This window comes from Martes martes, assembly GCF_963455335.1.
Source record: "Martes martes genome assembly, chromosome: 6".
NCBI lineage: Eukaryota > Metazoa > Chordata > Mammalia > Carnivora > Mustelidae > Martes > Martes martes.
This window is the reverse complement of record NC_137893.1, coordinates 58577499-58600519: the sequence shown is the minus strand read 5'-3', so window position 1 is coordinate 58600519 and position 23021 is coordinate 58577499. Positions and strand designations below refer to the sequence as shown.

The following is a 23021-nucleotide window of genomic DNA, read 5'->3' as shown; positions in this document are numbered from 1 at the left end:
AGGTCAACTGAAAAGCACAAACATGTAGGTCAGGAGAACTAGGTATGAGGCTGTGCTCCAGCATTCACGAGCCCTTTTGATCTCAAGCAAGTGAATTAATCCCTCATTTCCTCATTTGCAGAATGGAAATGGGTTACTCCCTTGCTGAATTGTTTTGAGGATCCACAGTAATGTAAATGAAGCACCTGGTACAGTGCCTGGGACTTTAAAAGTATGAGCTAATGAGAGCTATGATTATTGCCTTATCTTTATTATTACTTGTGTGATAAGTGCTCTGATAGGTGTGTGACCTGTGTGTGAGCGCTGCATAGGGCAGAGAACCAGGAGGTCAAAAGTCACTCGCAGGACAGGTCAGACGCCCACCTGCAGGTTACTGTTTTAGTCATTTGTAAGATTTCAGTAGGCAGATAAAGAGAGAAGGGTATTCCTGAAGGAGGAAACTCCATCAAAAAAAAAGGAGGACAATGTCTTTGGTAGAGGATACGGTGTAGATACAGGATACATGGGTGGCCCCTCACCTGGCTGGGCTCCCTCCTAGCTGCCTGGGTTCTTCTGTGGGCTCAGTTACGTAAGTTACTTTCAAGGTAGTTCTGGTGAAGATTAAACTTTAACAAACATTTTAATGAGGTATTTAAAATATCATTGATTTCAGTTCTTCACACCATTTCTGCCACAGGCATAATGTTAGAATTGATAGTATCTTTTATTAAAATTACCTTCATACATATGTTTACATGGCACAAACTCATCCTACATCCAGAAGAAATTTTACAACAGGTCTGTGATTTATGATAAACAAGATCAAGAAGAAAGTTATAAAGGGGTAGTAGGTCATTCAGCTTTTGTGTACAAAGAGTTAGCTAATAATCACAGATGAGCCTGGCTTTTCTTGAAGGCAGATGGAAAGGGCCCATATATCTCAAGATAACTCTATGTGTATTATAAATCCATTTGAGGGGCGCCTGGGTGGCTCAGTTGGTTGAGCAACTGCCTTCAGCTCTGGTCATGATCCTGGAGTCCTGGGATTGAGTCTGGCATTGGGCTCCCTGCTCGGTGGGGAGTTTGCTTCTCGCTCTGACCCTCCCCCTCTCATGCTCTCTCTCTCATTCTCTCTCTCTCTCAAATAAATAAAATCTTGAAAATACACACACACACACACACACACGCACACACACATACACAAATCCATTTGAGGTCACAAAAGCAGTATTTCACTTGAAACTCTGTGCCATGTAGATCAGGCATCTTTTGAGTTAGCATGAACTCTCAAGCAGAAAACTTTCCTAGATTCTAATGATCTGTGTATTACTTAGGGGATGGGCTAAACTGTTCTAACAGAGACCAAAAAGTGCAGTGGTCCAAATAAGACACTTTCGTGTGTTTATTTCCTTTCGCAGAACAGTCCAGAGGTAAGTGGGCTGTACAGGGTGTGTAGGGAGCACTATTCCTTGCAGTCAGCCAGGCACCCATATTCTGTCCTTTTGCTCCGTGGATATTCTCATCTGCATGGTCTAAGCTGGCTCACATGATCGTGTTTAAGTTCTAGCCTGTGGAGGAAGGAATAAAAAGGGAAGACACACTCAGTCATTTTAAGGGTAAAAGGCAAACGTTACAAATACCATTCTGCTCCCATCCCACGGCAGGGACTCGGTCACATGGCCGCACCTTGCTGCCAGGGAGGCAGAAGTCTGTATTGGGAGCCACAGCTGTATCTCAGGAGGTTCTAGATCTAAAAGGAAGAAGGAGGAATGGATAATGGGGAGTAGGCAGCAGCCTCAGCCACAATCTTTAGTCTCCAAACTAACAGAAAGGATGGTAACCTTAAAATAGATTTGTGTTTCTCAAAACAGGAAAAAAATAAAGTTTTGTGTCTTTGTTATTTTATTTTGCATCTCCTGCCAAGGGGACCTTGTTTGTAACCTGCAGTATATCCTTTTTTCGTCACAGGAGGCTTAGCCAGAGGCCCACGACTGAAGAGTTAGAGCAAAGAAATATCCTAAAACGTGAGTATCTTATATTTTACAATGATTCCTCATGTAACCATTAACAAGCTCCCTTTAGAGACAATCCATTTATCAGTAGGAAACCTTAATATATTTACTATCCACAAGTAATGGAAATGGCCCATTTAGATCACATTTTTATATAATTTAAAAAACAATTTCTTGAAGTTCGTATTTTGTCTTATAGCTTGAAGCCTGGTATCCCCCAGACAAGAGTCATGGTTGTGGCAGTTGTTTTTAAGAGAGATGAGATACATTTCATGTGTTCTTTTACCCAAATATTAAATAGAAGAAAACGCTCCAGTCTGCTTGCAAATAAATGTCAAAGAAAAGGCCAAAGAATCCACAAGGAAATAAATCAAACATTCCTATATTATTATTAATAATACAGTTTGTTGCCACATTTAACAAATGACTCAATTTAAAACAGAATTATGGTAAAAGAAATTTTTGAGTCCTTTTCATTTTCCTTTGTTATGATAACTCTGTTTCCCTCTTGAGTTATTTATAATTTCTCGGCACTTAAGAAGTTCTCCATTCATTTTCCTACTTTATTTTCCCATTCTGCTTTCCCCTCTGTTTTCTTTGACTTTCCTTCTTACTGGCTAGTCCAGTAGAACTTCACTGGAGTTTGTATGTTAAAGCTATAAAACCAGCAGAAGCAGTCTGAGCTTATGTAGTGTATCAATGTGGTTACCAACCACAGTGAGTTAAGTAATGGATATTTTTAAATGGAGCCTAGCTGCAGTTTTATATATATATATTTTAGTGTTTTTTGTTTTTTGTTTTATATATTATTAGCCCAGTTTCTAAAGAGCTTTTTATTGTACAAAATGTCAAAGAACAGAGATAGGCAAAACCCCAGATACGATAGCAAGGAGCCATGGGCATGTGGGAAATCTTTCTCAGTCAGGCTCCTAGAGTCAGGCTGGCTTGTCTGGATGACCCCCACTCTTCAATCTGAGTTGTTTTCTTTCTCAAAGGAACAGAAGATTTTAATGGCTTATTTATACTATAGTCGCTCTTCCTAAGACAACCCAGCCATGAGGACTGAACAGTGAGGGGCATTGCCAGTCTATGGGATTCTTTCCTTGGAATATTTTGGTCTGGCTCTTTGTGACCAAAAACTGGAGTAGAACCCAAGGAAGGACTGAGGTGGCCATCAGTGTGTAGAGGAGCCAGTATGGAGATGGGAAAAGGTCACGGTGAGAAAGAAAAGAAAGTTGTGTTTTAGAGTTCTGAGGAAGAATGAAAGCAACGTCGAATTTTGACAACAACACGCAACCAAGAAAGTTCAAGGCTTTTGATAATAGGCTCCTGGAAAATATTTGTTGAATTAAACTTTAGGTAAGCTCAGGGGCAGACCATAAGCTCCCAGCACACAAAGATCGTGTCTTATTGGATGCCTGATGCAATACCTAGGAAAAAAGGGAAGAGCAGATGCTGGGTAATTCTTTCCTGCTTCTGTGAGACAAATAGTGCCAAACCACAGTGGTGTTTGGTTATTTGAGGAACTGTTTCATAGATGTAGAAATTTATCCCACGTTGATCTTAAGTGCTATCTTGGCTTCTATACCCTATTTTCCTGGAGGTTCAGGGAAGAGGGAAACGCCAAAGTCAGCCTCAGATTTGACTCCAGCCCTTTTCTTACTTCCTTCGTAGTTTATCTAACCATGCTTATTCTGGAAACAAAAGACACATTTCCAGTCTGGGGAGGCTGATAACTGGCTTATGATCTCCTGACATAGTATTGTGTGGCCAAGGGAAGCAGAAAGGAGAACCGGTGGAGGTCATCCAGGGCATTCCACTGAGCCACCCCAGGGAACTCAGCGGCATAGTTTACAATACTTTATTCAGTCCCTTTGCCTCTGGCTTCTTCCACACAGATTGCTCTTTTTTGTCCATGTATTTCATCTCCAGCTTTTGTTCAAAAGCGGTATGATGACTCTTTAAAGAAAAGTCTGTGTGTGACATGGTGTGGGTTTTTTTTTTTTTTAAGGACACTTATTTTAACTAGGTCACCTTGTCTTGACAGACCAGGGAACTCATTCACAGCACAAACTCATTCAGCAGTTGTCAACTCCAGGCCCGCCATTAGTTTTATAAACATGAGTCAAGGGGCAGTCAGCGCTGATCGCTTTCACTGAGACCACAGGACACATTTTTGTCTCTTAGTGTTTCATTCCCAGCATCTACCTTACTCCCTCGCTTTCCTATTTTACAGCATCGAGGCTTTTTAAAAGAACATATAAAGTTATATTTAGTTGTACATTTTAGAACCGATCCCTTAATATTGTTAAAAGGAGGAAATAAGTTTTGGTGCTGGGAAGGTCAACATTTGCCTTTGAGGAAAAGAAATGTTCATGGAATACCTTTTATAGGGCTGCAATAGAAGTTATAGATCTATTTAGTTGTGACTATAATTCCAGCTGTATATTCTGTAGAAAAAAAAAAAAAGTGTCATGGTATTGAGTGCTGCTTGTATTTTTTTTCCCAACATTTATTATTAAATTTTTTGAATATAGAGAAAAGTTGAAAGAATTTTATTGCATGGAACACTAGGTGTGGAACATAAACAATGAATTCTGGTACACTTAAAAGAAATTTTAAAAAATAATAAATAAATAAATAAATAAATAAATGAAAGAAAAAAAAGAATTTTACAGTAAACACCCATATATGTACTATTTATATTCTGCCATTAACATCTTATCGCATCTTTTTTTTTTTTTTACATTTTATCCTATCTTGGCTTATCACATATCTGGCCTTCCCTTGATCCATGTTATTTTTTGATGCATTTCAAAGTAGGTTTATAAGTGCATTTTCTTTTGTTAAAAACATCCTTATCGAAAAATATGTAAATCAGCAAAAAGAGAAACCCACAAAAAAATAGTTAGCTTTTTTTTTAACCTAGTGTATCCAAATTGATGACTCAAGACTCTAATATTTCGGGTGCCAATGTTTTGGTGCTTTTCTGTCTTCTTTTAGCTAATTCATAAAATGCTGTGGGCAACACTTGTTAGCTGGGTAGGTTTCCTGCAGTGCCCATGGCTGTTAAGCCACATGTATTGTTTGTGTGTGTGTGATAGCAAACACTTCCTGTGGCTGTTCTAAAAACTCCTCCCCGCCCCCAGCCCTGCTCTGAGGCCTTACTGAAGGCAATATTTGTCAATGAGCTAGGTCACTTCCTTCGTGAATATCCCTCCAGTCTGTTTAAAGGGACCAGAAAGGTTTACATCCTGCTTTGTAATTGGCTGTCTAATAGGCAAACAAAGGAGACCTTTAAAAAACTCAGTGAAGTTTTTTAAACTAAGTTAAAGATTTGATTCTTTGTAAGAGATTTTACAAGTTATTTAGAAAAATGTGGAACAGCAGTCATGTTGACTTCCTTCCACCTCTCACTTTCTTTAACTTCTTCAAAAGTACAATTTCAAATATGGAAATACATAAAGAAGTCAGCTCCTGATGTTAAAACAAATTCCAGGTGGTAAAATCCTGTTTATTTAATTCCTGCAACTGCAGTGGCCCATCTCTTTTTGCATAGGTAATGTGCTGTCACCCAGATGGACACTGTGCTTCTTAATAAGATGAAATTATTGAATATTCCCTCATTTGTTGGCTTTGAGTCATAGTTGATATCCACTTTTCTGTCTTTGGAAAGTACCTTTAAAAATAGAGCACGGTCACCATATAAGAGGAATTGACTAAAATGCTTTGAGGATTATATTTTCCCTTTTAGTAGTAATAGCGTCATAGGCTGGCTGACCTTGAAGAGCCTTAGTTTGAGTCACATGACCACAAGTTTGGCTCGTGTCTGTTACATATAATTTATAACCTATATGCCTTATCCAACTCATGTAAAGTAAATATTTGACCCTAAGCATGTATTTTAAGGATACCAAAGGACATACATTTTGTGAAGCAGTTAGAAAAACCTACAGTGTTTGCATAGGAAGAAATCTGAATTATAACAAAATTTGGCACACAGGCACTTCACTGAAAGCGTACTAACCGAGTGTTCCTTGTCTTTGCAGCGTGTTTTCAGTTTATGTTTACTCGTTGTCTGAATAACCAGCCAGATCATCCTCTTTCTTATGAATTAAAATTAGTATTTTGGAAGAACACTGAAACTTTTCCCTGTCCAAATAAGGAAAATTAATAGATAACTTAGTATGTTCAGTTAACAAATACAGTTGGTACAAATACTGAATATTGATACTTTATTCGTGATAAAAAACAATCTTAGTGGTAAGAAGTCTATTTGAACTTTAAAAATAGATTTACCTTTTCATAGAGGAAACTTTTCTTTTTCAACCTTTTGGTTGAGCCTTTAGATCGTGTGATGTTCCTTCAGTAGAATTCATAACAGCATCTTCTAAAAGATAGTCTTTTGTAAGCAATGGCATCCAAATAGTGAAAATCTGTGCTCAGTTATTGAACAAACGATGAGTTGCTAGAAGCACCAGAGAGAAGTTCATCAAATAAGCAACCATGAAAATCTGAAGGGGGTGTTTATTTCTTTAAAATTTCTGGTCGTTTTTCTCTTCATCCCATCCATTGGACAGCGTTCATTAAATTGGCCATTAAATTGTACCATTTGGTGAAGCACTAGAGAAACAGATGACTTTGGAAAGTCAAAGTCACAAGAAAATAAATCATCTCCATCAACAGTACACCATAATAACCCCATTCAGAACATTCTGGTTTGAAGGCAGAGTCCAAAGAAATGACTGCATTTTGCTTCTGTGGAAACCAAAGCAGACAAATCAAGTATTTTGGTTGGATTTGAATGGAAATCAACTCAGACATGCATCAGATGGTTCTAATTTGCTCTTTTGATATGTCTCAGATTTTCATGTAAGGGCCAGATCCAGGAGTAAATGTTTATCTGTATTCTGATAAATGGTGCTTATAAGCCCCAGAGATGTTCAGCAATGAAAGGTTTTCACCAGAGTGTGGGCACTCCTATAATGTTTTTCAGAATAGAATATGAAGTCAGGAAGCTAAAAGGTTTATAGTTAGTAAGGAAACCAATCCCGTAAGGAGAAAAAGTTTATATATACACATATAAACTTTTTATATATACTTGTATATAAAAAACTTATATAAACTTGTAATATGTATATTACATATATTGTATATTATATATATTATATATTGTGTATACACACACACACACATACACACACACACAAATTAATGAACAATTTTTCTGCAAAATCTTTTGACAACTTTTTAAAGATGGTGGAGTGTTTGGTCACTAAGTCAAATAATTGTGGCCTGATCTATTTTTCTGATTATAAAATCATTCATAGTAACTAAGTCTTCATGCCTTTCCTCTCCCACCCTCATTAATAAACAGAAAAGAATGAAGAAGAAGAACAAGAAGCAAAAATGGAACTTAAGCGCAGACTCAGCAGAAAGGTAATGAAACTATGATTGTTAATAAGCATGTGTGTTTTGGGATCTACTTCATTATTTAATTGCAAATCAGCTCTTCACCTTTAAATCTAACATTGAGGAATAATTATTCCTATTAGCCAATAACCAATCATAGATATTAAAATCAATATAATGCATATGATATGAATTATATTTATAATTGCATGCTATGCTAATTTTAAAAAGCTAGCAATAAGATTTTTCAAATTATATTTACTGATTATGAAAATAACATATAAGCTATGTGATTTTTTTAAGTGCAGAAAGGAACAAAAACAAAAAGAAAATCAAACAAATGTCTTTTATTCAGAGATAACCATTATTAACATCTCAATATAGTTTTTAAAATGTTCATGTTTTCTATGCAATTTTGGAAATATTAAATAAATATGAAATTGGAGATCTGCCACTATTCCATGTGAGCTGGGTCAGTAATTAAGTGAACTTGATCACCCAACCTGCATTCTGCAGTGCTACCCACATTGACAAGTAGCTCTCGTCCAAGACTCAGTTGTTTCCACCCATTCATGAAAATATAAATCTGAGGGCATCTAGGTGGCTCAGTCGGTTAAGCAGCTGCCTTCATCTCAGATCATGATCCTGGGGTCCCAGGATTGAGTCTTGCATCAGGCTCTGTGATTAGCAGGGAGCCTGCTTCTCCCTCTGCCTCTGCCTCTTTCTCTCTCACTCTCTTTGTCTCATGAATAAATAAATAAAATCTTTAAAAATATATATATAAATCTGATACCTGGGCCTTTACTCTTTTCTGTAAGTGTTAAAATAATAATAGTCTTCGGAAAAATTAAGACCTATCAGAGTTGATATTTCATTATGAATCTGTATTCAGTAATTCTTCAGATATACCTTTCACACCTTGTTGAGGCAGGATGAGTAGAATATGACATCTGCAGGGAGGCGTGTGACCTGACCCACATTTATCTGGGCTGGCTGGGGAGTCCACAACAAAGGCATTCTAAGGCAGGGAGAAGAAACCCGGTTCCCATGGAAAAGTTGAAGATTGTATTTTGAGAGTTTTTGGTTTTGATTTAAAGGGGAAAAGATCCTTAATTCGTTTTTTCGTTTTTCTTTTCCAAAGACTCTAAATGACAAGTAATGATCAAGCTGAGAAAATTTCTGTAAACTGAATTGCTAGAGGTGGCTCTTCTAATATTCCGTGGCTGCCAAGTTACCGGCTACGGATAAGCAATAGCCTCTCCTCATTGTTCCAGGCTCACCCCTGCCATACGTAATAATCTTTGCTGCATCCAGTTGAGCCCCGCCAGGAGGCAACGGAACCCACCCTGACCCCTGACCCCTAGCCCCTGAGTCCCTCTGGCCTCCACTCTACAGAGCTCTCTGCCATAGATCCAGGACATTCCTAGCACTAATAGCATGGTCCTAAAGGGCAAGACTGGAGGAAGAACTTCTGTGGTCTCTGGTCACATGTCTTTGGGCACTTCCCAGAGGCAGTCATTTCTCTACTTCCTTAGCCCTGCCTGCCCCAGAGAAGCAGTAAGAAGCTAACAGTAGAGATTAGACAAGTGAGAGTAGAAGAGAGCCACTTAGATCATTCTTCCCTCTGTCCCTTGCCTACCAGGGCTTTATGAAGTTAGAAGGAGCTGCCATTGCCATAACCCAGCTCAAGTGAACTCAGAGTATAGAGACAGGCCTTCTAAAAGTCCTTGAGGGACTTGAATGTTAGAGTATTGACCTAGGTTACCCTCTCATTTTACCCAAGAGGAAACTGAGGCTCAGAAAAGGGTTTGTTTTGTTTTGTTCTGTTTTGTTACCACAAAAACATCATTTTTGTGTATCATAGTACTTTACTTTTTTTTTAAAAAGTGAATCTTTGCAAATGAGGTACCCCTCCAAAGAGGACCACTTAGATAGTGGATGGGCCGGCTATATGCACGTACAGATACGGATAGAAAAGGTACTGGGAATGGACCCCATGGGTACAGCAGAGGCCTGGGTCTGTGACATCTTCAGACCGAGAGAGGCCGCAGAAGCATGAACCTCAGGAGAAGAGAGTAGATAATGCCTGTCAGCAGGGCCAGGACTCTTTCGTCTCTCAGAACCATCTCTCCTATTCTTGGGCTTGGGAAAGGAGAGCAAATACACAGGGCTGAGTGAATTAAATAGAACTATGAATTTGAATTTGACAAAGACCACAGGAGGGATCCAAGTCATTGGATCTTAATCATCCCAGCCTGTTTTAAGCAGTTCTGGCCCAATGAAGTACCTTAATCATCCCAGCCTGTTTTAAGCAGTTCTGGCCCAATGAATGTCCTCCTCCGTGCCCCTGCTGATTTCTGCACAGCAGCTTCTGCAGCAAGCAAGGGTAAGGTCAAATCTGGGCATGGGTCCCTAGTCTCACCCAGAAGACTGCTGTAAGCACAGGCTTCACCAGACCATTTCTTTGTCATAACTTTGTGCGTTTCTGAATATAGGAGTTTAATATAATAGGAGCAGAGATCTCATTTCTAGAAGTTTTAAGAGTACTTTTGTCTGGATGATTCAGTCTCCAAACCAGCTAGCCTCTATCTGGATTGCTATTGTGTCTGTGTTGCTTCGTGCTCCTTGTGTCAGAGATGACAGGTGTCTTTATGCCAGGCAAGGTGCGGAAAATAGCATAACACAGATGGCTGCCAAAGCCTGTGACCTATCTAACAATGATGATTTTTATAGTCTCAGAATTAGGGCACACTGCTTTTGGGTTCTCATTAGAAACTCCCAAGATGCTGCTGCCTTTTTTTTTTTCTTTTGGATATCTGAAAGTGACCTTATTTAACCATAATTTTGAAGTTCTCTATAGAAAACTTGCCACCATGAGGCTGTAAATGGTTTCCTAAACTTGTCCTTTCTTTTCCCTATCCCCCTGCAGCTCAGCCTGAGACCCACAGTGGCAGAGCTACAAGCTCGAAGGATCCTGCGGTTTAATGAGTATGTAGAAGTCACCGATTCTCCCGACTACGATCGCCGGGCAGACAAGCCCTGGGCCAGGTTAACACCTGCAGACAAGGCAAGAGCCCTTGTGGTTTTAGCCATGATTTTATTTGTTCATGATTTTATTGCTTTTCTCAAAGCTTCAGTATCCACTTACCCCTCCTCCCCCCATATACACACACACAGTCATCCCACAAGACTAGATAGTACCAGATAGGTCCACAATTTTCTGCCTTGGTTATTTAAGCCACTTAAGTGGTATATTTAGTAATATCAGTGAGGTTCTTTCAGGTAAGTCTCGGAAAAATTCATTCTCAGTTACCACGTAACCTGTCTGCATTCATGCCTGGATTGAGGGTGGGGTGGTCCCACAGCCATGATTTATCCTTACCTTTAGAAAATATAATTTATGCAAGTTATCATTTTAAAGGGGTATATTAAGGGGTGTCTGACTGGTTCAGTTGGTAGAGCATTTGACTCTTGATCTCAGGGTCATGAGTTCAAGCCCCATGTTGGGCATGGAGCCTACTTAAAATAAAAATTTAAAAAATAGTAATGAATAATATAAAGGGATATGTTTACAGTGAAAAAGGTATTGATCTATATCAAGGCCAGCACACTTTTTCTATAAATGGCCAGAATAAATATTTTAGGCTTTGTAATCCATACTGTCTTTGTTGCAACAGCTCAGCTCTGCCATTAGAGTATGAAAACAGCCATAGGCAGTATGTAAATGAATGGATGGATATGTGTTCCAGTAAAACTTCATTTACAAAAACAGATGGTGGGCCAGATTTGCCCTGCGGGCCATGGCTTACCAACCCCTAATCTATATCATAGCTCACAGTCCAGAAAAACTGAAGTGTATAATGGTTTGCATCATGGAGAAAGACTATTTTATGAATAATATGATTCCAAAGCCAAAGAATTTTGCCAGCCTTTTGTTTCCACAGTCTTCACTTTAGGATTTTCCCAATATTCCAAATAATGATTTCTGTTTTCTTTCTTTTTTTCCCAAGTAATTTCTAAATTTTGTCTTTATGCAAAATTGGTTATCGAATATGGGACGCCTGGGTGGCTCAGTCAGTTAAGCGGCTGCCTTCGGCTCAGGTCATGATCCCAGCGTCCTGGGATCGAGTCCCACATCGCGCTCCTTGCTCGGCAGGGAGCCTGCTTTACCCTCTTCCCCTGCTTGCCACTCTGTCTGCCTGTGCGCTTGCTCTCTCTCTCTCTCTCTTTCTCTCTCTGACTAATAAATAAATAAAAAATCTTTAAAAAAAATATTGGGTATCGAATAAACTCGTGCCACATCCAGTGTTAATGCGAGAGCTAGGTATTTAATTACATGCTGTACATTTTAGTAGGAGGCTTCACGCTACTCCATGTCAAGCATATGTTGGAGATAGAGATCAGAACTCATTTGCTCACGGGTTCTTGGGTGGCTCAGTGCTTAAGCATCCAACTCTTGATATCAGCTCAGGTCATGATCTTGGGGACGTGAGATCGAGCCCTGGGTCTGGCTCTGTGCTCAGCAGGGAATCTGCTTGAGGTTCTCTCTCCCTCTCTCTCAAACAAACAAGCAAACAAACAAATAAATGTTTAACAAAAATCATTTGCTCATAGGAAGAAATGAAATCTGGGGAGGAAGAAATGAAAAGTGGGGAGGAAAACTATCATAAAGGATGGATGTGTGGAATGAGAATAGAGGGAAGGAGGCTGGGAATACCACAAATCTGGGGAGGAAGAAATGAAAAATGGGGAGGAAAACGATCATAAAGGATGGATGTGTGGAATGAGAATAGAGGGAAGGAGGCTGGGAATACCACCCAAGGGACCCAACTCTGACAAAATGGTGGTAGAACACAGAGAAGAAATGTCTGTGAGGTGGGGAAAGAGGAGACCAAGGAGATGTAGCCCAACAGCCTAGGAAGGAGAAGGACAGATCACAAGTGGTTAGGAACGTGGTAAGAGGGGGCATTTTGGTAGTCTGGTGGGTGGAAGTTTGACTAGTGGAGACAAAGAGAATAAAATACAACCTCAAGAGTCTTGGCTGTGATGGAGAAGTGATAGGAGGAGGAAGTCAGCTGAGGGGCGATGACGGTGGAGGCTGCAACCTTCTATAAATGCAAGAAACACCTGAGCACGAAGAAGGAGCCAAAAGAAAGGGAGAGGTTGAATATATATTAGAAAAGGTCGGTAACGGATACAGTAGGGCATAATCAATGGAGCACCAAGAGAATGTGTGTATGTAGAAAAGGCAAGGAAGAGACCCTTGAGGCTGGGATGGAGGGCACATGCTGAGGAATGTGCCCTGATGGAGGAGGCTTTTGCAAGGCAAGTAAAATCACTCAGGTTGAGAACAGCCTCCAGGGGATGAAGAAGACGGATACTCAGGTCATGTGTCAAGCTCACTACCAATCAGTGCCTCATTTCCTGAAGGAAATGTCAAGTTTCTAGGGTACCTAGAATTGCTTGTAAAATACTTAATGTGGTTTCTTACCCTCACACCTGTAACTCCCTAGGTAACCTCCAGCCCCATGCTGTTCCCTGGGTGTCCAAGAGAAGAGCACTTGGCCTTGAGAGCCTTGTGTTCTGGTAAGAGGGTATACTCATGAACACAAGTGCAGTGAGTGACAGACAGTGAGTGTGTGGAGCATGTGGGAGCGCCAGGGAGTGTGAGGGAGCGTGAGGGGGAAGGTGGGAGGATTTGGGGCAAGCCCTCCCAGCCTTGAGCTGAGCCTTAAAGGTGTCTCCTGAAGCACGTTGTGGACAGTGGGAGCCTGCCGTTTGCCTGCTGCTCACCGCTCACATCCAGGTGTCCAGCAAGTTGTCATGGGGTGTGAAAAACATGTCTCCCTCTGGGAGCCCCTCTCAAGCTGATGTGAATCACTGCTAAGACCACTGAGTGTGTTTTATCCTGATCACAGCCCTCTGCTCTTCCCTTTTCTGCCTCCCACTTAATTCTGAGTGGTTTCCACTGCTTTATCTGCCTTCCATGCTTTATCCTCACCTTTCAGCAGCAGTAGACTTCACTTGTGACCTCATGTGGTATCTGACGCCCACAAAGAAACACGAGGCTTTAGGTCAGATGTAGTCTTCAGAGTGAGTGTTAACAACGGATAACATTTCTTTCTCAACCCTAACTCTATCTCAGGTCTTATCTTACACATTCTTCTAGCCTTTAATTTTTTAGTTATGAATTACATCACATGATAGAGAATATATGAAACAAATGTACCATTTTAATAATAAAAAGAAGACACCTGTTTTATTAATCCCTGAGTATTACTAATACCTGAGCAGGGCCCCGTGGACTCCTCCCCAACTGCTTTTCCCTTCCTTCTGGGAGGAATAACCACTACGACTTTTGTGTTAATCATTCCCTTTCTTTCTTTTCCTTTTAGGAGTTTAACCACCTCATATAAACCCATAAACAACACATATGTATTTCTTGATTTTGCCAGTTTGGGAGTCTTAGTGATTGGAATCCTACAACATACTTCTGGGTGTTGCATCATTCAACTAACAAAAGAATTTGGGTTGATGGACTAGGTGATAGTTATTCTTTTTCACTGGAATATAATATTTCATTATATGTATAAGTCACAAAGTAATTATCCATTCAGTTGCTAATTATTTAGTTGGTTTCCAGATTTTAGGTGTACAAGCTATTTTCTATGAAGATTCCTATATCATCTTCAAGTTCACTGATCCAAGGTTTTTTCTAACATATATTCCTGGTGATGGAATTGCTGGGCCCTACAATATAGGGGTACTCAGCAAAATTAGGCAGTGTCAACCGCTTTCCAAAATGATCGCTCTGGTTTACCCCTCCACAGCAAAGGTTACCCGTCATCCAATATTCTTGCCAACATGTGATAGTCATTTTTTTGTTTTGTTTTTATTGTTTTTTTTTTACATGACAACCCAGTGGTTATGAAATAACATCATTATAATTATACTTTGCCTCTCATTAATTATTAATGAGGTTGAGCATATTTTCATACCTATTGGGCATTCAGGTTCCACTTCTGTACCTTTTGTCTATTTGGGGGGGAGTTGTCAATTTCTTGTTGCTTCACAGGAGTTCTTCATATATTCCAGTTTATATATTGCAAATATGTATGTATCTTCCAATTTATGACATTTCATTCTCTTTATGGTTATCTTTTGACACAAAGAGATTTCTTAAATTTAATGCAATGAATTTATCCACCTTTTCTTTGTGGCTTGTGATTTTGTTTCTTTGAAAAAATTCTTCTCATACCAAAGTTGTAAATGTATTCTGCTAGACTGTTTTCTAAAACATTTATAGTTTTGCTTTTCACATTTAAATTGTTAATTTACCTACAACTGATGTTTTTAGAAGATATAGGATACGCCTTGAGCTCTGTGGATCATCTTTAATATGTTTCCTGGGTTGCTATTTGCTCTTTGATCTTTCTCCTAATTTTCTTGGCTTTATTTGTTCATTCTTTTCTAACTTAAGGTGAACTCTTTAAATCATTAACCTTCTGAGGTACCTGGGTGGGAGCATCTGACTTCAGCTCAGGTCCTATCTTGGTATCCTGGGATTGAGCCCATATCCCAGGCTCAGCTGGGAGTCAGATTCTCCCTCTCTCTCTGCCCTTCCCGCAAATCCCTCCCCGCATACCACCACCCCTGTTCTCTCTCAAATGAATAAATAAAAGCTTTAAAAAAATAAGTCATTAACATTCTTCCTTTCTTATTTTCTGATACAACCACTGAAGGCTATAAATGATGCTATATGTCAGTGGTTCCCAACCTTAGCTGCACATTGCTCTCAAGGGCTGGGGTGGGGAGCTTTAAAAATAGTGATGCCTGGATCTGGGTCCCACCCCCAAAGATCCTGATTTAAATGGACTGTAGTGTGACTTTAAATATTGGAATTTTGAAGGTATGTGATCAGTAATTATAAATGTCCTATATATCCTTAAAAACAGTGTACCTTCTACAGTTCTGGGGTATGGAGTTTTAAATACGTCTGAAACTTAAGTTTGTGAGTCTCATTCAGATTTCTGTATCCTTCCTTTTTTTTTTTTTTTTCTTTTTTGTCTGCTTGGTCCCAGACCAAGAGAAGGATGTGTTACCTCTGCTACTGCATATATGGATCTTTCCTTCTCTTTATAATTCTGTTTTGCTTCCTATATTCTCAGATTGTGTCAATAGATGTATATAAGTTTAGGATAATTACATTTTCCTAATGAAGTCTTTATTATGAGACTCTATCCAAGAAATGCTTTCTGTTGTAAAGACTGTTTTATCTAATACTATTTTAATATAAAGTTGAGTTATTTTGGACCACCTTAGTGCTAGGAATTCAGGCTGTGAACCCATGTGAGGGCTACTTACTGGTTCATATTCTCAGAGTAGATTTCATTCTGCCTCACCTGCTAAGCACCAGCATGACATTATCTATGTTATCCTCTGGGGATCAGACAGTCTAGCGTACCCTTCACTGAGGCTATGCCATGAGACCCGTCTCTATGGTGGGAGGGTCATTCATTTGGCTTTCCGCCTTTGGCAGGTTTCATCCCTGGTCTTCAGTATCTCACCACACTATTGAAAATGACTGCCCTCAGTCACCACGTTTAACGTAGCAAATGCCCTCAAGGTCAAAGGCAATGTCATTGCTCAGCTTACTTCATTTCTCTGAGCTTCATCTTCACTTATTCTTTCTGTCAAAGTATAGTTTACTTTCTTATTGGCTGATCAGTACATTTGAAATAATTTTTAAATGTGATGCTCAGGATTTTTGTTGCTTTTCAAGAGAAGGACTAGTCAAGGCACGTAGAATGTTGTTTTGTAAAATCAAAAAATTTTTAAAAATAGTGTAGGGGGAAAAGTGTAGGGGCGCCTGGCTGGCTCATTTGGAAGACCATGCAATTTTTGATCTCAGAGTCGTGAATTCAAGTCCTGTGCTGGATGCAGAGATTACTGAGAAAAAAAAAAAAACTTAAAAAATTTTAAAAAAAGAAGAAAGAAATAGTGTACACTGTTTACAAGTTTTCTTCCATTCTCCTCCCCTAGTTTTGGGCTTTTGGTCATTCACCTCTCATTTATTGGCCGCTAGATGACCCTGTTCAGTCAACATTTCTGTGTAGTGAACTTCCCAAAATTTAGTGGCTGAAAATGACAACCATTTTATTCTATCTTACAGATTTTTCTGGGTTGGGGATTTAGTCAGAGCTCAGCTGGGCAATTCTTCTGCTTTTTGTGAGGTTGACTGTGGTCACTCAGTGTCCCTCAGGTGACAGAGAGGTTGCTCTGGAGGGTCCCAAATGACTTCTTTACATGTCTGGTGATTTTGAGAGGATGGCTCAGAAGCTAGGCTCGGTTGGGGCTGTCCACCAGAGCACCTACACATGGCCTCTTCAGCAGAGTGGCCTCGGAGTGCTCAGACTGCTTACACGGTAGCTGGCTTTCCCGGGAGCAAGTGCCCCAAGAAATTAAGGTGAAAGCTGTATGGCCTTATCTGACCCCACTTCAGAAGACATCTAGCCTTACTCCACCACATTCTTTTGGTTACAAGTGGGTCATACGAATGGCCCAGCTTCAGCGCAAGGGGCGTTAGCTCTGCCTCCCAGTGGGGGATCGGCGAGGTCATACTGCAGAAGAACTTGAGGGCTGGAGGTGTGATTGCTGCCATCTTTTACAAATATGATTGCCACATCCACCATTCCCAGCTGGCTTGATATTCAAATGCTGAGCTTTTGAGAAGCAGGTAGGGGGTGTCCAGGGAAATGAGTAAAGATTACATCAGGTGCAAAGTATGCAAGCCACGAGAGTCTCAATGATTAAATTTTCCATACCCTAGAAATAGTTTCTAACTCATGTCTGTTGTTGAAAGGTTAAACTCCTCCATCTTTAGTTATAATGGAAAGGATTTTTCTTTTTAACTTTGTGTTGAAACAAAAATAGATTTTTCTGCTGGACTTCTAAACTGCAGGGGAGATCTACTTGGTCAATTTTTCTTCTGTAGGCCCAGTGTCTGTTCAAGAGTACTTTTAAGGCACACGACTGGCATCTCCCCTGCAGAGCAAACTTTGAGCCCCAGAGCAAGGCCAGAACCCCTCCCTCCTCATATCTGAGGCTCATTTTATACCTTGTGACATTGTCTATCCCAGTTCTCCTGACACTTGTGAAAGTCTAAAGGGCAGCATTTTTAGAACTGGATTTATGTGGTAAATTTTTTTTTCCTCGAAGAAAAATAGGAATAATTTCTTTTAGATTAAAAGAATGTTGTATACTTTTTAAAGATAGAAAAAAAGCAACCATTTAAAATGCCATTAATGTAAGCACATTATGTATTCATGAGCGACTCATGTTTGTTGGCAAAAATCAGAATATTCAAAAATACAAAAAGAAATACCAATTATAATGCACAGCAATGCATATTATTTTCTGCCTAAAAATGAAATTATTTGTTATAATAAATAGTTATTAGTTTTCTCTAGAAGTTAAAAGAGGAGTATAATGAAATAAAGTTACTTGTTTTCTCTAGAAAAAATAAAGTTATTTGTTCTCTCTAGAAGTTAAAAGAGGAGTATAATGAAATGTTACTTATTGCCTAGAGATACTAAAACTATCAGTCGTTATTTTAGAGTGAAAATAATACATGCTAATCATCCTTATTACAAGTATATCTGGATTTTTGTTGCTTTTTAAAAGATCTTCATAATGCTTCATAAAAATACTTCATAATGCCTGATGAACAGGTTAAAGAGAATGTATCTTATTGAGTGAGTATATATTTTATTCTATCTGTAAGTAATATATTTTATACCAATTAAGTATAAAAATCTGTGATTTAACTTTCATGTTAAAAAAAAGTTTTACTTTTTATAACTTTTGAACTGTATATCCCATTTAAAGAAAAAAAAATTATTGGAACAAAGTATTTCCACCTCTGCTCTCAAAATAAACATTGAACTTCCTGCCTCCTAAAGGCATCATCCCTTCTCTCTCTTTTCCTAGTGCTCTGTCTTAACCCCACTAAGATACTACTTTGCATTTAAAAAAATCTTTGCAATTCAAGTATAAAGAGAAGAAATCAGGAGGCAGTCAATAACCAGTCAATGCCCATTCTATGAAAACACTGTAGGGAATCGCATAAATCTGGTAGTCTTATTAAATTGCTCAAATTAGGAGAGAGAAGTGGTGGGAGAAATGCCTTATTAATTGTGAGGGGTTTTTGTCTACCCCCCCCATTAATTGTGAATTTGATTGAGCTTAATTCACCTTTGAGACACCATTTTTTTTTTTTTTAAAGATTTTATTTACTTGACAGACAGAGATCATGAGTAGGCAGAGAGGCAGGCAGGGGGTGGGGAGAAGCAGGCTCCCTGCGGAGCAGAGAACCCAATGTGGGGCTCGATCCCAGGACCCTGGGACCATGACCTGAGCCGAAGGCAGAGGCGCCCCTGAGACACCATTTTTAATCTTAGAATATATGTATTTGAGTAGAGCACTAGAAACAGATGCTCATACAGTAAGATATAACATCTGTCTGTATCTGTGCTGAAGTAGAAAAATGAGCCCCAAGATGACAGGACAGACAGAACCAGAGGAGGCCATCAGCTTGGCCTGAAGACTGAAGCTCGCCAGCAATTGTCATCCCCCTGGGTAGGCTATGGACGCTCTGTCCATGGTGGAAAGGGGAGGGCAGGCTTTGGAGCTGGGCACGTAAAGGTATGATTCCTGACTTGGCCACTTGGAAGATGCAACTTTGGCCGAATCATTTAACTCTGGTTTCCTCACTAGTAGAGCCGATTATATCCATCTTGGGAATTAGGTAGTGTATCCATAAAGTCCCAGTTCATCAATAGATGGTAGCGCTCACCAGTGTTACATCCATGGGCAAGCTTGATAATCTAAGCTTTCTTCCCCACTGGTGAGATTTTCACTATGCCGTGAAGCCTCAGTTTATAGTCTAGTCTAAAATTATTTAGTGAAAGAATTGAAAATTCCTATAATACATGGATTTGTCTGAGAAGTTACTCAAGAAGTAATTCTTTATTAATATATTAAGAACTGTCTTATACCAGGGATGTAAATATGAACATACTACCCTTTCAGGAATGTACTGTCTAAACAGGTCCAGGTCGCAGGAAAGACAGATGATTTTAATTCTATACAGACATATTCTTGGCCTGTTCCTGGTTTTCCTGCAGCAAAGAACAGTACACTTACCTATGCATGGTATTGAGCTTGATGAGTAATCAAGAATTTCACTCCAAGGGCACCTGGGTAGCTCGGTCAGTTAAGCATCTGCCTTAGGCTCAGGTCGTGATCTCTGGGTCCTGGGATCAAGCCCCGAGAGGCCGGCTTCCTGCTCAGTGGGGAGTCTCCCTCTCTCTCTGCCTTTCCCCCACCCCTCGCTGCTGGCACTCTCTCTCTCGCTCAAATAAATAAATAAAATCTTTAAAAAAAAATTCCCTCCTTGTTCCATATCAGATTTTTATCAAAGAAATAAGCAAAAAAAAAAAAGATCAAATGAGGGAACTCCAGTTAATCTTGGCCTCACAGCTCACATTGTTTGAGAAGGCAGCAGAGTCCATATTTTCAACAAATCACCAGCTCCTTGTGGCAAGGGTGATCCCTGAGCCGACGAGAGGAGATTAAGCAGACCTTCTCACACCAGTTATCACTAGTCAGTTTTAAACTTCGTTTCAGTTATTCTTCTTTCCTCTCTCTTCTCTGTAATTCTCACAGTACCAAAAAATGCTGTGTATTCAGTCTCAGGGCATCTGTTTTGTTTCAGTCCTAGAAATACTTGGTTTCTGGAGCACGTGGGTGACTCAGTCGCTTAAGCATCCAACTCTTGGTTTTGGCTCGGGTCTTGATCTTAGGGTCGTGAGGTGGAGCCCTGCGTCGGTCTCCACACTCAGTGGGGAGTCTGCTCCAGATTCTCCCTCTTGCTCTGCCCCTCCTCCCACTCATGCATGCGTGTGCATACTTGCTGTCTCTCAAATAAATAAGAAAGAAAGAAAGAAAGAAAGACCTGGTTTCGGCTCAGTGGCTAACTAATGTTGGTCCAGCTCAGCACCATTTGGGCTCCAATCTCACCACAGCAGCCTAGCTCTTTCTGTCCCATATCTTTCTACAGAATCAGTCCCATTTACACTTACGGGAAGAGTCCTTAGGCCTAAACTCTGGTCTCATTTGCAGAGAAGGGAGTTAAGATTATTGTACCTGTATTTTCTGAACATGAAGCATCTTTAAGTACCCTTTTCCTCTCATAACCCTTTCAGGAAACCTCTTTATTTATTTTTTAAAGGTTTTTTATTTATTTATTAGAGAGAGAGCAAAGCCTTCAAGAGAGAACATGAGTGGAAGGGGAGGGGAGGAGGGAGCGGGAGAAATCAGACTCGCCACTGAGCAGGGAGCCCAATGCGGGGCTCAATCCCAGGACCCTGGGATCATGACCTGAGCCGAAGGCAGTGGCTTAACCCACTGAGCCTCCCAGGTGCCCCAAGAGACCTTCTCTTTAAATAGTAAGAGGAAGCAACTCTTGTAATAAAATTGTGGTAGTCCTGCAGTGAACTTTTAAAAGGAGTATTGCTTTTCTTTAATTGCCTGTCGTTACATCTTGCTGATATATATTTTCAAACAACCAGTCCCTATAATTTCACATCGCGTTCATTGCCTATAACTGACTCATTATTCCTAATTACAAACCAGCACACACAACATGGAGATCTGAGGCAATTATCTGGATGACTTAGGCCCTGAAGCTCATTTCAGTGGAAAGACTGTGGGTCTTGAAGTAAGAAGGCCTACGTATGAGTCCCATCTTTGTCCCTAACGGCCATTTGATGTCTAGCAAGTGACATGATCTCTCAAGGCCTCTGTCTTATCTTTTGTAAGATGACACAGTGTTCAGGTTATCAACTCCTAGTGACTTAACCGTCTTTCTTTGCTTGCCCCTTCCAAGATGGCTCCTTCACCAGCCCATCTGTGCCTTGTTGCTCCTTGGCCTCTCTCTCCATCCCCATGGCTTCTCATCCTCCTAGGCCTCTTCCTGCACCTTGGCTTTCTCACAGTGTGGTTTCCTGAGGGTAGTCACATTTTTTTTTTACATGGCAGCTGACTTCCAAGAAGAAGGAAACAAAAGGTGCCAGGCCACTTAAGAGCTAGATCCCAGACTGGCACAACTTCACCCCTGGTGTGCTGTATTGTTTAAAGCAGTGGCAAGACTTGTCCAGATTCAAGGCTGGAGAAACAGACTCCACCTTTTGATGAAGGAATGCCAAAGTCATTGCAGATGAACATGTGGGATAGGCCCCAAAATCTTGAACTTTCTCAGAAAAAATGCATATGTATGTCATCATAAATGAATTATAATGTTACTAATGTAAGGGAAGTTTAGCACATAGTTCACCATTGGAAATAAACTACGCTGTACTCTTTTTTTTTTTTTTTGCAGATTCTGTATCAACTGGTTCTAAAGATTTTATTTATTTATTTGAGAGAGAGAGAGTGTGTGAGAGAGAGAGGTCAGCGGGAGAAGCTGACTCCCTGCTGAGCAGGGAGCCTGATGCGGGACTCAATCCTGGGACTCCAGGATCATGACCTGAGCCGAAGGCAGTTGCTTAACCAACTGAGCCACCCAGGCGCCCCTCAACTGGTTCTAAAAGAATGCTTTCATTAACTTTTGCCAGACTCTTAGATTGATAGCCAACCTACTATTGAGAATAAGGACTTTGCTTTATTTGTTTGAGTCTCCTTCAGTGACGTTATCTTCTTACACAAAGTAGACTCTATAACAGTGAAAGAATTGTTAGTCTCAGTCATGAACTAAAATCTATTTCTTCTTTAGGAAGTTTCACAGTAAGTGTACAAAAGCACTTTCACGTATGCTCTTAATGGAGCTTTAAAATATTGTGAGGAATCCTCATCCCCATTTTCCAGAGGGGAAAACAGGTTTTGGAGCAAAATAATTCACTGAGGGTCCTACTGCTGTTGAAAGCATAGGTGAGACGACAACCCATGACTTCGAACACCTAAATGTATCTAGTGACATCTTACATTCAAAGAAGAAATTTAAAATGAACATGGAGACAAGATTCTCTGGCACTACCCATATTAAAAAACTTCCTTTCAAGGAAGTCTTTCTAATAGATGCTAACTGGAGATTGGTATTATAGGGTGTATTCACTGTTTTCGGTTCCGGGGTTAGGTATCAATATATACAGTGAGTACGACAGAGTATCCTCACTGTGCTCTTCCTTGTGAGACAAGGTGGATGGTCTTACCACAGCAGACTTGGGCCCACAAGTGTCTCTCTGCTTGCTTCATCTCTTTCAGAACCTAGTGGCAAGAATTATTGCCACAGTTTCCAACCGCAGGTTCCCCATAGAAAGTACAGAGGCTGAGGAATATGAGTAGGGAGATGTGAGCAATGTATGACTGCAGGATTTAAATATAACCCAGACAAGCCTGTTGGGGGAAAGCTTGTATATCGCAGAGTGACAGTCAGTGATGGGAGGAGGCCGGAGAGAGGCCTCAAGACTTCCTTCTGTCTTTTCCCTTTTTCTAAAATTCATCATTTTCCAACCACAAACTAGATTTTCTTATCTCTCAGCGAAGTCATTCTCTGTGGTT

The 23021-nt window shown here is 40.1% G+C and overlaps 1 protein-coding gene across 4 annotated transcripts in view; it reads left to right on the top strand.

Moving 5' to 3' along the window:
• Positions 1-23021, top strand: part of PHACTR2 (phosphatase and actin regulator 2) — a gene marked incomplete at its 3' end in the record, with an annotated part of 121635 nt that overhangs the window by 85926 nt on the left and 12688 nt on the right. For all 4 annotated transcript variants that reach the window (XM_080807243.1, XM_080807241.1, XM_080807244.1 and 1 more), the window contains 3 exons: positions 1948-2003; positions 7369-7430; positions 10333-10470. In XM_080807243.1, coding sequence (XP_080663369.1) covers positions 1948-2003; positions 7369-7430; positions 10333-10470 — 256 coding nt within the window. The remainder of the gene's footprint in view (positions 1-1947; positions 2004-7368; positions 7431-10332; positions 10471-23021) is intronic.